Source organism: Pezoporus wallicus, unplaced genomic scaffold (genome assembly GCF_028554395.1).
Source record: "Pezoporus wallicus isolate ANWC-B61680 ecotype Strahan unplaced genomic scaffold, APGP_CSIRO_Pwel_v1 contig_4012, whole genome shotgun sequence".
In the NCBI taxonomy this organism is placed as follows: domain Eukaryota; kingdom Metazoa; phylum Chordata; class Aves; order Psittaciformes; family Psittacidae; genus Pezoporus; species Pezoporus wallicus.
The window spans coordinates 1,994,044-2,007,573 of NW_026637828.1; the positions used below are offsets into that span (position 1 = coordinate 1,994,044).

At 63.5% G+C, this 13,530-nt stretch overlaps 3 protein-coding genes across 4 annotated transcripts; 2 read left to right on the forward strand and 1 right to left on the reverse strand.

Annotated features, from left to right (window-relative positions):
- Positions 1-260: 260 nt before the first annotated feature.
- On the forward strand, positions 261-1,479 carry MYADM (myeloid associated differentiation marker). The gene has a single exon (XM_057407982.1). The coding sequence runs from the start codon at positions 366-368 to the stop codon at positions 1,230-1,232; it is 867 nt and encodes a 288-aa protein (XP_057263965.1). The 5' UTR covers positions 261-365; the 3' UTR covers positions 1,233-1,479.
- Positions 1,480-2,997: 1,518 nt separating this feature from the next.
- Positions 2,998-9,628, forward strand: LOC130598501 (cytoplasmic phosphatidylinositol transfer protein 1-like). Its single transcript, XM_057407991.1, has 10 exons — positions 2,998-3,147; positions 4,264-4,369; positions 5,403-5,551; positions 6,598-6,686; positions 6,861-6,868; positions 7,340-7,411; positions 7,507-7,602; positions 7,683-7,838; positions 7,915-7,978; positions 8,823-9,628. Exons 2-10 carry the CDS (start codon positions 4,322-4,324, stop codon positions 9,086-9,088), a joined length of 948 nt encoding a protein of 315 aa, XP_057263974.1. The 5' UTR covers positions 2,998-3,147; positions 4,264-4,321; the 3' UTR covers positions 9,089-9,628.
- A 1-nt stretch (position 9,629) lies between these two features.
- MSS51 (MSS51 mitochondrial translational activator) lies at positions 9,630-13,002 on the reverse strand. Of its 2 annotated transcripts, none has more exons than XM_057407964.1 (6): positions 12,703-13,002; positions 12,249-12,404; positions 11,883-12,007; positions 11,140-11,682; positions 10,187-10,280; positions 9,630-10,104 (listed from the first exon to the last, which is right to left on the reverse strand). In XM_057407964.1, the coding sequence occupies exons 1-6, from the start codon at positions 12,996-12,998 to the stop codon at positions 9,828-9,830; spliced, it is 1,491 nt and encodes a 496-aa protein (XP_057263947.1). In that variant the 5' UTR covers positions 12,999-13,002; the 3' UTR covers positions 9,630-9,827. The 2 variants fall into 2 exon arrangements, with proteins under 2 accessions (XP_057263947.1, XP_057263946.1); XM_057407963.1 differs by having other exon boundaries at positions 11,140-11,703.
- Positions 13,003-13,530: the final 528 nt, after the last annotated feature.

Consider the following 13,530-nt stretch of genomic DNA (forward strand, 5'->3'; position numbering starts at 1 on the left):
TCCTTTGTGGCTTCCGCTGTGGGTGCAGTGTCAGGACGGTGGCACCCAGTGGCTCCCTGTCCCCCCCTGCCTCGGCCCCACCGCAGGGCTCGGAGTCACCGTGAGCACCAACACCCTTCGCCCGGCCCCATGTTAATGATCCACCCGCCTGTGCTGCAGCCAGCAGCCACACTGGTGAGCGCGCGTGGTGTGGAGCTGGAGCTGGTGGAGGTGGCAGCAGAGTCGGGCTCTGCAGCACAGGCAGCTCAGGGGGCCAGTGGCTCGCTGCCCCGCGCCACACCCTCCATCCTGCACCCCAATAAGAGCAGACGCCATCAGCACCCACTTCCCAGCACGCGGTGTGGCTGGGAGAACTGGCTGGGACCATGGCGGTAGCCACGGTGAATCTCCGCGCTGTCACCTCCTGGGTGGGCATTGCCCGGCTCTTTGCCATCGTGTTGTCCTGCATCGCCTTCAGCTTGGTGGCCTCCACCAGGGACCTTGGGGGTCCCTATGGGACGTGGTGCATGTTCACTTGGTGCTTCTGCTTCGCTGTGACACTGCTGGTGGTGCTGCTGGAGCTGCTGGAGCTCTACCCCAAGCTGCCGCTCTCCTGGGATGACTTCACCTCGGCTTTCTCCATGCTGGCGACATTGATGGTCTTCACCACCTCTGTGATCTTCCCCTCCACCTTCATCATCAGTCCCTGCAGCGGCAGCAAGTGTGCCCGGCAGGCCGTGGCCACCACCGTGTCCTGCCTCTGCTTCCTCGCCTATGCCATCGAGGTGGGGCTCACCCGTGCCAAGCCAGGGGACATCAGCAGCTTCCTCTCCACCGTGCCTGGGCTCCTCAAGGTCTTTGAAGCCTACGTGGCTTGTCTCATCTTCTCCTTGCTGGATAGCTTTAGTTCGGAAGCCGGCCTGCAGTGGTGTGTGGCTGTCTACTCCATCTGCTTCATCGTCACCCTCCTCATCATCATCTTCACCATAGGCCGGTGCCTCACCTACATCCCCTGCCCGCTGGAGAAGATGCTGGTGGTGTACAACGCCCTGGCCCTGATGATGTACATCACTGCCACCATCCTCTGGCCCCTCTACAGCTTCAGGGGGAGGAGCCGCCCCCAGAGCTGCGGCAGGAACTGCTGGTGGAACAAGCACCTGGGGGTCACCTTCCTCACCATCTTCAACCTCATCGCCTACCTGGTGGACCTGGTCTACTCCACCAAGATGGTCTTCATCAGGGCCCCTCCATAAGGGCTGCAGGTGGCCATGCTGGGGTGAGGGTGGTGGGATGCAGCTGGGTGCCAGTGGAGCTGAGGAAGAGGCTGGACACCTCGGAAAGCTCCATCTCCCCATGCCAGAGTGGAGAGCCATGGGTGCTCCAGGGGGTGTGCTCAGCTTGGGGACCCCCAGGCTGCCTGGAGCTGGGGAGATGCACCAGGGTGCTCCCAGGACCCTGGAGCTGGGGGCTTTGGGATTAAATTGGGTCGGTTTTCACTTGCTTCTGCTTCCTCTTTCTTCCCCCTTCCTGGTTTTCTGCAGGATTCTCCCCAGCAGCATGGGGCACTCAGGGGTACTGATGGCACTGAGGGGACACTGGGGGTTGCCAGCAAATCCTCTTTTTAGCTCCTTGTTGACTTGGAGCCAGAGGAAAGCAGGGCATGACCAGGAAAAACCTAACCCAGATGCCTTTCCCTTGGCACCTGCACAGGACCCTGCGGAACGGGTTCCAGAGGAATGTGGCTGCTGGGGGGGCTGAGAGCCTGCCAAGCCCTTGTCACTAGAACCACCAGGTCCTGGTCACCACCACTGTCACCCAGCAGGAGCCCTGCTGGAGTTGGTCCTGGCTGTAGAGGTGGGCTCCTGTGGGCTCCACAGGTGGGAGACCTGTGTCTCCTGCATTACCCTTTGGGGACTTCCTGGGGGGACATGGGGAAGGGATGGCTGTCACTCAGTGCCATCAGAGCTGGGGTTGGAAGCACGGTGGCACCGCAGGGTGGGAAACCAGGAAGAAGGCAGCAGCATGGTGAAGGCAGATAGCGTTGGGTGCAGGCACGTAAGGTGTGCCCGCAGGCATTGCTCCTAGTACGGCACTCCCGGATGTGGGATATGTGCCCATGGGGCACCCCAGAGGGTTTTGGGGCCACTGTCCCCAGCTCTGCCACTGCTTGCTCTGGTTCTACTGCAGCTGGGTGCCCATCCCCACCACCTCAGGGCTGCTGAGTGCTATGGAGCAGCGTCACCAACACCATGAGATGGCACAGACCAGCTGCCCCACGGTGGTGAAAGAGCCCAGGCTGAATCTTTGGCACCACAGGGCACTCATGAGTGCCATGGTGCCTGGGCAGTACGACCTCCGTGTCCCGTGCCAGAGCCACTGTAGTAGCGCCAGCTGCAGGGTGGCCTGGTGGGTGTCCCCACAACAGCCATCGCCGGGTGACTGCAGCACCCTGGCATGGCAGGGGCTGCTCCCCTGCAGCAGGCAGCCAGGCTGGAGTGTGACGCGGTGCCTTGTTCACACCGAGCGGTGTGGATGGGCCGTTGCTCTCACCGGATGGGACTGTTTGGCTTTGGCTGGCAGTGCTGGCATATGGGGCACGATGGTGCTGGTCCTTAGCTTGCAGTGGGGTGTAGGGGACTGCAGGGCAGGGGGAGGTTTGGAGAGTCCCAGCTCCCTACACCCGGCTGGGGACCCCGGAGCATCTCCCTGCCGGGGCACACAGTGACTGCCGAGGGACCCCGGGAGCAGCCAAGCCCCGGTGGGTGCAGGGAGCCGCGGTGCCGGTCTGGGCTGTGCCACGGATCCGTGGCGCTGTGCCGTGCCGTGTCAGAGGGCCTCCCGCTGGTGGTGCCCTTGTAGCGTGATGCTGGTGCAGGTGGGGTGCTGTTGCCGGTGCAAGTGCAATGCCAGTGAGGTGCCAGAGCCTGTGCGGCATCAGTGCAGTGCCAGTGTAACGCTGGTTCAATGCCAGTGCAGTGCCGTGCCGGTTCAGCGCCGACTCAATGCCGGTGGGGTGCCGGTGCATTCCTGCCCCTAGGGGTCAGTGTGCCGCGGTGCGGGGGGCGGTGCGCGGGGCGGTGCGGGGGGCGGCCCGCTCCTGCGCACGGCCCGGGACGGCCGGGGCACGGAGGAGGCGGCGGCGGGGAGTGGGCGCTGCCGCGGGCCTGGGTAAGTGCGGGCGGAGAGGGGGGCGGCGGGAGCTCCCGTCCCGGGAGGGATGCGCGGAGATGCCGAGCCGGAGGCGGGCGGTGGGGAGGGAGCGGCGGGCTGGGGAAAGCGGTGCCGATGCTGCCGGTCCCGGGCATCGCCCAGCGCAGCCGGAGCCCCCGGGCGCACGCCGGGCGGTATGTCCGTACGCCCGCCCCGGGCAGCCACAGCCCCTGCCGCGCCGGTCTGAGATGCTCCGGTGGCGGGACGGCACGCGCAGCCCGGCTCTAGCCCTCAGCCCTCCTCCCGGTCAGCAGGGTGCTCCCGCGTCCCACGGGGATGCCCCAGTGCCTCCCCGTGTCCTCCAGGGACGCCCCTGTGTTCCCCAGGGATGCTCCTGTGTCCCCAGCCGGACAAGGTGCCCTCAGACAAGACCCTGTGTGAGACCCCATGTGCCCCCTCCAAAGCCTGATGCCCCGCTCAGGGTGATGCCCCGGGGTGCTCATGTCCCCTCCCTGCCCCATGGAGCTGGAGATCACAGCTAGGAGCCCCCAGAGCTGCTCCATTATCTACCCTAAGCATCCCTGGGATGTATCCCTGGAGGGGGGGCCAAGGGGGTGAGCAAGGCAGCCTGGAAATACTGGGTGTGATGGGTGCTGGGGGGCAGCCGTGGGGGGGCTGGGGAGCGCCTTCCTCGGGAAGGGACCTCCCACACCAGAGACATGAGCACGGGTGCTTCCCGGGAGCCCCGGACCAGGTGGGTGCCCCCAGGGTGGGTCCCCATGGGCATCAGCATGTTGGATCCCATCCCGGCATCCCTGCTGGCCACTGGCTGGGTGTGGATGTGGCACCCCGAAGGCATGGCACCGTATCTTGTGGGGGATGTGGGTGCTCCAAGACAGATGTATAGGGAAGGGAAGGGAGTGTGTGTTTGCCCAGCAGGGAAGAGGTTGTTAACGCCAGGGGGTTTTGGGGTGTCCCCAGCCGGGTACACCCAGACTCATCCTCGTACTGGTGACCTCACACCACTGCCATGGCAACGGCTCATGAAGTTGCCGGTATCCTCTAGCATGGGGTGATGGGATGGGAGCATGGGGAAGCTGCCTCGTGCTCACCACCCGCCCTCGGGCCCCCCAGAATGAGCTGTGCCCCCGCCAGCACCCCAACCTCCGCCTGACACTGTGACCCTGTCACCATGCTCATCAAGGAGTACCGCATCTGCATGCCGCTCACCACCGAGGAGGTGAGGAGGGATGGGGGGAAAGGGGGTGTCGGTTGGGAAGGGGGGTGCAGTGGCAGGGAGTCTCCAAGCCCCTGGATCCCCAGGATCCACCGATGGAGAGAGCTGTGGGTGGGGTTACCCACAGCAGTGGGTTGACTACTTGGAAAGGGGCTGGGGGATACGGTGGCCCCTTTCCCATCTCTTCATGGCATGGCTTGTGACAGGGACCTTGGCTGAGCCACGAGGGTGAGCTTCAGCCATGGCTGCTGGGCTTGGGATGCTCCTTGCATTGTTTTGGGGTGCAGAGCAAGGACATCCCATCCCTGGCCACAGTGACCTTGGGACATGGAGCCCAACAGCAGCACCAGGGGTCTGCTTGGGGCAACCCAGGCCCAGGACCACGGGATGAACCGGTGGGCAAAGGGCACCGGGATTCAGGTGCTCCAATGGGGAGCCCCGTCTCAATCACTGCTCCAGCAGGGAGCTCGAATTCCCAGCAGCAAGTCAATAGCTGGCAGTCAGCAGCATTCCTGGACAAAGGATGCTCCTGAGCACTGATGGGGCTGTTTTGGAATCCGCAGCCATGGTGCATACATTGGGCAGCACCAGCTCTCCCCACGCATGGGGTTGTGGTCACACTACAGGGAGGTTTTCAATGGGGCAGGGAGGGGCTGGTAATGGATGGAATCTTCAGTGGAACAATAAAGCACTCATTGCACAGCCGCATCCTCAAATACACATGCATACATATCCATATCCATACCTAGGTGTAGTTTTCCCTGGATGCCAGGTAGCTTGCTGAGCACAAAGCCTTCAAGCATTCTGCAAGGCACCTGAACAGTGCGGACGAGCTGGGTAGTTGCAACCCAGCTTCACCTAGGCACTGGAGCAGCCATTGGGCAGGGATGCTGGAGAAGGGTGCCCTAGGAGACCCCTGCCTGCTGCACAGCACTTCGTCTGTCACCCTTTGCTCCGTGCCTCAGTTTCCCTGCTCGGTGGTGTCTCCGGAGGGTGCAGGGGAGGGGTGGCACTGAGTTGGGTGCTGTGGTTGCAGTACCGCGTGGGGCAGCTCTACACCATCAGCAAGCATAGCCACCAGGAGAGTGAGAAGGGCGAGGGCGTCGAGGTGGTGAAGAACGAGCCCCACGAGGACCCCATCCACGGCCACGGCCAGTTCACTGAGAAGCGCGTCCACCTCTCCAGGTGAGGCCCTATCCCTCTCTCCTCCACAGTTCCCAGGAATATCCATTCTGGATGCTTGGCACCCTGCAATGGGGCTGCACCCGTCTCCCAGGGGTGCACCTATGTCCTGGAGTACACCCATATTTGGGGCCTGCACCCACCTTTGGGGGCTTCACCTGTCTCTCAGGGTATGCCCATTTCCTGGAGTGCGCATATCCTGGGGGGCTGCACCCACCTCCTGGGGTGCACCCATCTTCCAGGCATGCACTCTGCCATCTTCGGGGGCTACACCCATCACTCAGAGTGAACCCATCACCCAGGGTGGACCCATCTTGTGGGCTACCCTCCAGGGTGCACCCATTTTCTGGGGTGCCCCCCTGTCTGGGGTCCACACTCACCTCCTAGGGTGTGCCCATCTCCCAGACGCACACCCTCTCTCGCAGTGAGCACCCATCTCCAGCGCCAGAGGGTGCCTCGGCTGCAGTGCAGGGCTCAGTGGGGATGCTCCGGCTGGTGCTCAGCTCACCCCGGGGTTGTCCCGGTGTCCCCTGGGTGCCCGCTGGCAGCCGGTGTCCCCCCCACCGCTGCGGCACACCGCGGCGCGGCACCAGCAGCGCTGCCGTGACTCGGGCTATTTTTAGCAGCGGTGCTCACGATTCCCCTCCTGGGGATGGTATTTATAACGCCTGCAGATGAATCAAACCACCGCCCAGCTCCCCGGGACCCGATCCTACCGGGGGGGGGGGGGGGGGGGGGGGGGGGGGGGGGGCAGCAGCACACAGGGGTCCTGGCCCTGGGCACGGAGAGGGGGTAAGGGTGCCTGGGGAGGAGATGGGGGTCCTGGGAAGAGAATAGGGGCATGGGGGTGCAGATGAGGGTGCTGGGGAGGTGCCAGGGTTCCTTGGGGTGATGGGGTGTAGGTGATGGTCCTGGAGGGATCCTGGGGTGGAGGTGAGGGCAGTCCCACGTGCAGGGCTGTGTCTGGGGAAGCAGGGCTGGGTGGCACTGGGTGGTGCTGTGGCCACATCCTACCCTGAATGGACCCCCATATGCTGTGGTTCCTGCAGCAAACTGCCAAGCTGGGCACGGGCAGTAACCCCCCGCATCTTCTACATCACAGAGAAGGCCTGGAACTACTACCCCTACACCATCACTGGTGAGCCAGGGCAGGGAGAGGGGACGGGCACCCCCCAGGCACTCTGCCCCTCTCCATCAGTGGCCATTGGGTGACAGGAGAACCCGGCTATAGCCGCTGCCCAGTCTCACCTCTCCCTCTCTCCCCCATGGTGCCACCCCTTGATGCTGCTGATGTGCCACGGTGTCCCTGCAGAGTACACAGTAAGGAGATGGCATGGGGGACCTGGCCCTTTTCCCAGCATCTGCCCTGGCTGGGGAATGGGGCACTGGGGGAAGTATCCCCCAGGGATGGGTCTTCCTGGGGTCAGCAGTTTCAAGGGTGGGGTGTCCCTCGAGGTGGGTCTCCCTTGGGGTGAGTACCCTTGGTTTAGGTGTCCCTTCGGTGGGCATCCCTTGAACTAGGTGTCCCTTGGGTTGGGGCATCCCTCAGGGTGGGTGTCCCTTGGGACTGAGCATCCCCTGGGGCTGAGTTTCCTTGGGGTAGGTGTTCCTTGTGACTGGTGTCCTTGGGGCTAGGTGTCCCTTGGGACTGGGCATCCCTTGGAGCTGGGCGTCCCTTGGGGTATGCATGCTTGGGGCTGGGTGTCCCTCAGGATGGGTGTTGTTCGGGGTGGGCATCCCTGGGAGTGTGTCCTCCTGGCTGGGGGTCCAGCTGACGGCTGGTCCCTGCAGTGTTCCTTCCTGCCCAAGTTCTCCATCTACATCGAGACCAAGTACGAGGACAACTGCGGGGACAGTGAGAACGTGAGTCTGCGCAGCAGCTGAGACCTGGCAAACCCCTCACCAGGGAGGACACGTGGCGCTGCACCAGCACCTCTCACCCTTCCTTCCCTCCCCAGATCTTCCACAGTGACAAAATCCTGGGCGACCACGAGGTCTCCTTCCTGGACATCGCCTTTGACGAGATCCCTGAGCGGTACTACCGCAGCCTGGAGGTATCATGGAGCTCCCAAGGGCGACCCCCTTGTCCCCTGTCGCAGGCTGGGGGGCTCACAGCCCTGCTGTGCTCTCCCAGGACCCCCGTTTCTTCAGCTCAGCCAAGACGGGCCGGGGGCCGCTGCAGGAGGGCTGGCGCCAGCACACCAAGCCCATCATGTGCTCCTACAAGCTGGTGAGCGTCAAGTTCGAGGTCTGGGGGCTGCAGACGCGGGTGGAGCAGTTCGTGCACAAGGTGAGGGGGTGCTCCAGGCCGGGGGGAGACACTGGGGGAACAGTGACGAGGTGCTGACCTCCATGGTGCGTCACAGGTGATCCGGGACATCCTGCTGATCGGTCACCGGCAGGCATTCGCATGGGTGGACGAGTGGTGTGGTGAGTCCCCCTGGTGCTGCCAGTGGCAGGGGACACGGGCCTGGGGTGGCCCCAGACGCCCAGGGTTTGAGGGGGCTGCGAGTTTAACTGTAATGCCACTAACCCCATGGGCAGCTCCCACTCTTACTCCAGCTCCCTGCATCCTGCTGCCTGCGCTGCTGTGCTCCCTGCCCTCACCTCTGCCTGCACCCCAACACACTGCCCATTCTTGCTGCACGACTGAGGAGGCTTGGCTGATGTGAGGGATGGGGAGCAGAGCCCAAGTACCCCTGGCTGCATTGCCTGCACCGCCTGCACCCTGGTCTGGCAGCAACACATGCTATCACACATGTACACGGGGATGGGAGCCCCTGGTTTTGGCAGCGGTGCCATCCCGGCGAGCGGCTCTCTGCCTTCCAGACATGTCCCTGGAAGAGGTCCGGGACTTCGAGACTCAGATGCAAGTGGCCACAAACCAAAAGCTGGGGAGCCAGCATCCCTAAAGCCCTCCCACATGCTGCCTGCAGGGCACGGGGACCCCGGACCCCACCACACTGTCTGCGGGCGGGTGCAGGCAGGGGGGCTTGTGCATGGTGCACGCTGAGCCCCCCCTGCACCCTGAGGCAAGGGTCTCCCTCTGCTCTGCCTGCGCATCCACTTGCCTGCGCTGCCTGCCCGTCATTTCCCCACTGCTGTCTGGGCTGGTGCCGGAGGTGGGGGCAGCGTCCCCTGCCTTGCAAGTCCCCCTGTCCCCTTCCCAGCACCCAGCTCGGTGAGGAGCCGGCGCATGGGGCACAGGCCGCCCCGCGGTGCGGAGCGCGGGTTTGTCCGTGCCGAGCGGCTCCAAGCCCGGCTGTGCTCGCAGGGATGACGATGGAGGAGGTGAGGCGCTACGAGCGGGAGACGCAGGAGGCCACCAACGAGCTCGTCGGGCTGGTGGCCCCCACCATCGCTGTCAGCGAAGTGGGGCAGCCGACGGCCACGCACTCGGCACCCGCCAGCGCCCCCTCCACCCCGCTCAGCGACGACTCCCCCGACTTCCTCGCCCCCCCCAAAACTCGCCCGCGCAAGAAGTCGGCGCCGGAGACACTGACGCTGCCCGCGCTGCGGGAACGTACCGGCGCCGAGTGATGCCGGCGGTGCCGAGCCGGGCGGGACTGTGCCGGCCACGCTGCCCACCGCAGCCACGGGAAGGAACCCGCCGCCGGGGCGCAGGGAGCCCTGGGGAGGGTGCGACCACCCGGAGCCATCGCGGGTGCCCAGTGCAGGTCACTGCCACCATCCAGCGCCGCTGCCTGCACCAGGAGCGGTCCCCAGCACCATCAGGCAGGAGCCGGTTCACTCAGCGCCACCCGCCCCGGTTACTGCAGAGGCTGCCGAGGCTGCTGGGTGGCACCGCGGTGGCAGCCGGTGCACACGTACCCAGTGAGTGATGCTGGAGCTCCATGCTGCAGGGTAGGCACCGGCGCAGGGGCACAGCGTGTGTGACAGTGACAAGAACCACTGGGTGCTGGTGGGGGGCTCCCCGCAGGACCCCCAGGCACAGCAGGTCCAGCAGTGGGGTCCCCTTTGCCATCCCTCCAGAGGCCATGGTTGCCCGAGGAGGGCTCAGCCCTCGGTTTTCTTTGGGAAAACACAGGCCTTTTTGGAAATAAAGCTCGAGACACGCCAGCCGTCTACTGCTGGAGGTTTATTCGATGCCATGGAGGGGTGCCATGCCTGTGACAAGGTGCTGTGTGTCCCAGGACTGGATGTGTGCAGTGAGGAATGACTGGATCGCCAGTTCCGGGATGGGGAGATGATAGGGTGCTGTGATGGGGCAGCGAGGGGCTGGGGATCCAGTGGGCAGGATGGTGCTGGCTGCACTGGGTCAGGCCAGCCCTGGAGTGATGCCCCCAGCCCCACCAGCAGCACTGGACTCCTCTCCCCACCCACCATCACCATTCTCCAGGTCTTCAGCACCCGGCACAGCCAATGCCACCGGCCCCAGCAGGGCGATATAGTAGGAGCTGCAGTAGACTGGCGCCTTGTTGGGGCTGGAGTAGACCTGCTCGGGCCGCAGCGAGGCAAAGGGGTTGGTGGCGTAGCCCATAATGTGCATCTCGAGCTCCACCAGGAGCTGCAGGGAGGACTTCAGCTCCTGCTCACTGCCAGAGGAGTAAAGGCCAGGCCCTGCTATAGTGTGCTGGTGGTGGTGCCAGCACACCAGGGTAGTGGGGCTGTGCTCACCTGTACACTGTGAAGAGGACGGGCAAGCGGTAGTCCCGCAGCAGCAGCAGGGTAGGCAGCCAGCCTGCCAGCAGGTCTGGGCAAGCATGGAAACCTGTGGGGACAGTGGTGAGGGTCCCACCTCTTCCTGTGCCACCCTGACACCAGATCTAACAGCACCCGTTCATGCCGGTGTGCACAGTGACACTGGCAATAATTTGTCACCCTTAGCAATGTGGGTACCATCTCAACAGAGTGGCTCTGGGTGCCTGGGCTGAGCTACCACACTGACAGCCACAGGCAGGGACCCTTTTGGGAGCTGCCTATGTGGCAGGTGGGTAGTACAGGCAGGACACTGAGCACCCTGAGAGGGGGACAAGACAGCCAAGCCCAGGGCATCACCCTGGCTGCATGGTTGCCTGTTGTAGCTTGCAAAGCCCTGGATATGTCCCAAGCCACTAGCAGGTGCTGCTGGGGTGCTGAGGGACCTGCACCCTTCTGGGGCCATCCTGCTGCTAGCAGTGTGGTGATAAGGGTCCAGTCCCCTCCACAGAATCATAGAATCACAGATGGTTTGCATAGGATCATCTTAAGATCACCTAGTTCCAACCCCTGCCATGGGGAGGGTCGCCTCACCCTAGACCATGTCGCCCAAGGCTCTGTCCAATCTGGCCCCAAACGCTGCCAGGGGTGGAGCATTTACCACTTCTTTTTGCAACCTGTTCCAGGGCCTCACCACCCTCACAGTAAAGAACTTCCTTATATCTAACCTGAACTTTCCCTGGTTAAGTTTTAACCCATTACCCCTTGTTCTATCACTACAGTCCTTGATGAAGAGTTCCTCCTCAGCATCCTTTTAGCCCCCTTCAGATACTAGAAGGCTGCTATGAGGTCTCCACGCAGCCTTCTCTTCTCTAGGCTGAACAGCCCCAACTTTCTCAGCCTGTTTTCCTACAGGAGGTACAGGAACTCACCTGGGTGAAAGCCCACCACCAGGTCAGGGCGAGCGGCCAGCTTGGTCTCCACGTGGCTTTCCCAAAAGTCATGGTAGAGCCCCTTATAGCTGCTGAGATAGACGCTTCCCCGGGGTGCCGGAGTGGCCAGGGGTGGCCTCATGATTGGTCCATCGACCACATCCACCCCCACCATCACCACCTCCATGCCGCGATGCCCCGGGAACATGCGTGTCAGCTCGTCGTAGTCTGTCAGCCGGGCGTTGAGGGTCTCCACGTGGGATGCTCCTACCACATGCACAGTGAGGGTCTTGGCAAGGGGCTCGAGGCTGAAGAGCCGCAGCCCCAGGCCGATGGTGAGCGGCCGCGAGTAGAAGTCGGTGACCAGGCGTCGGATGGATTCATGCAGCTCCCTGTCCTCTGGCCGAGGCTTCCCAGCATTGGCCCACAGCAGGGTCATGTACCGCCCTGCCAGGATGGCGCCCAGCTTCTCTTCCAGCTGCTCCTGCATGGAGAACCAGTCCTCCCAGCCCTCCACATCCCAGGGGGACTTTGTCCAGGTCTCTGTGGGAAAGGGGATGTCTCCTGGGGAGGACAGAGAGAAGCACTGGGGGTCACAATGGTGGCCCCACAGCCCAGGCTGCCTGTCCCACCAGACCCACAAGCCAGGAGGAGGGACTCCCCCATCCCTCCACAGGATTTGTGCAGCATGGTATGGGGGTCAGGCAGGCCTGGAGGGGTACACACAGTGTCCCCTGCCCCACCTGTGAAGACAAGCCACTCCACCAGCCGATCCAGGGCCACCAGCTTCAGCTTCTTGCAGAACTTCTTGTGCAGCGGCCAGTTGGCACGCTGGCACGCCACGCCACAGTAGTACACGTTCTGGCACCTGGGGACACAGGCAGCATGCCCGGACATGGCAGGGGAAAGGATTCTGCCTGCCAAACCAAGGCTCCCTGACACCCCTCCCAGAGCTGTGTCGCTGTGGTTTGGGGGATGCCCTGTAGCTGGAGGTGGGTGTTGGGACAACACACCCCTGGCTTCACCCTGCTTGGAAGCAAGGGGATGGATTCATCCCCATGCCATCAAACCACATCCCCTTGCCATCAAACCACATCCCCTTGCCATACCTCTTGCATCGCCGGAGACTTTTGGGGTCCGGGAGAGCACTGGGGAGCTTCCTGCACTCAGCACAGAACTTGAAGGTGTCCTCCATCTTCTGGAACATCTCAAAGTAAGTCCGGATGCCAAAATCACTGCCGCTTTTCCTCCCATCCATGGCAGACCTGCACATGTAGAGGGAGTGAGAAGGATCCAGCACAAGCTGCTCTGCCATCACAGTGAGGCCAATGTCCTCTCTCTAAGGTTACCAGGACTTCTAGCTCCAGCCAGGAGCATCCTGTCCCAGGATGGAGAACCGGGAATGGGCAGATGGAGGGGTGTACCCAGGAGGCCCATGAGAGCACCCACATACAGGCTGAGCCAGGAGGGTGGGATGAGCCAGGGAGATGTTCCAGCTGCGGGGACACACACGGGATGCTCTGTCCGTGGGGGGAAAACACGCACCCATGAGTGCTCACTCACTTGTAGTCCTCATAGCTCTTCATGTTGAGCTTCTGGAGGATGACGTGGGACAGCCCTGGCACATTGCGGTCCATGGCTTGGAAGCCCAGCGAGTCCACGTCGGGTGCCCTCGCCTCCGGCTCCTTCGCAGGATTCTTGGCGCGGTCGGGTTTGGGGGCAGCGCCTGCGTTTCTCTGGGTCACGGTGGTGGCTGTGGCAGACGGGGGTGCGGGTGCAGGGGCCGGTGCGAGGGTCCCCGGGTGCTGCCGTGGGGCCCCGCGCCTCCCGCTGCCCCCGCGCCGCCGGCCGCCCGCCATCCCGCTGCGCTCAAATGTCAGCCCCGAGGAGATAGCGAGCAGGAGAGCGCCTCGGCCCCTCCGGGATCGGGTAGCGCAGCTATTCTGGGCATCCCCTCCCCGGGAACCGGCCAACCCGAGCCGGGGGTCTGGCACCCGCCCCAACGCCACCGGGTCTGCCCCGGAGCTGCTCCCACACTGCACCCAGGGGGTGGGTGCACAACCTCTGCGATCTGTCCCCAGTGCTCCCATGGGACCAGCCAATCCCCCGCCATGAGGCCCCTCCCCTTGGGCACCTTGGTGCAGTGTGAGCTGGGTGGGCACCATGGTGTGCGCCAAGCAGGGCTGGGGGGGCGGAGTGGGGCTGGGGCACAGCAGGCGTCGGGGGGGAACATGGTGCAAGTCCTACACCTGGATTGGTGCTATCCGACACACAGCTACAGGTTAGGCAGAGAAGTGATTAGGCCCTACCCTATTATTAGGGGCCCTCGTTCTACTATCCCGAAAGCAATCTTTCCATGCACCTTGAGTTTTTCCATTTCCCTGATAGTTT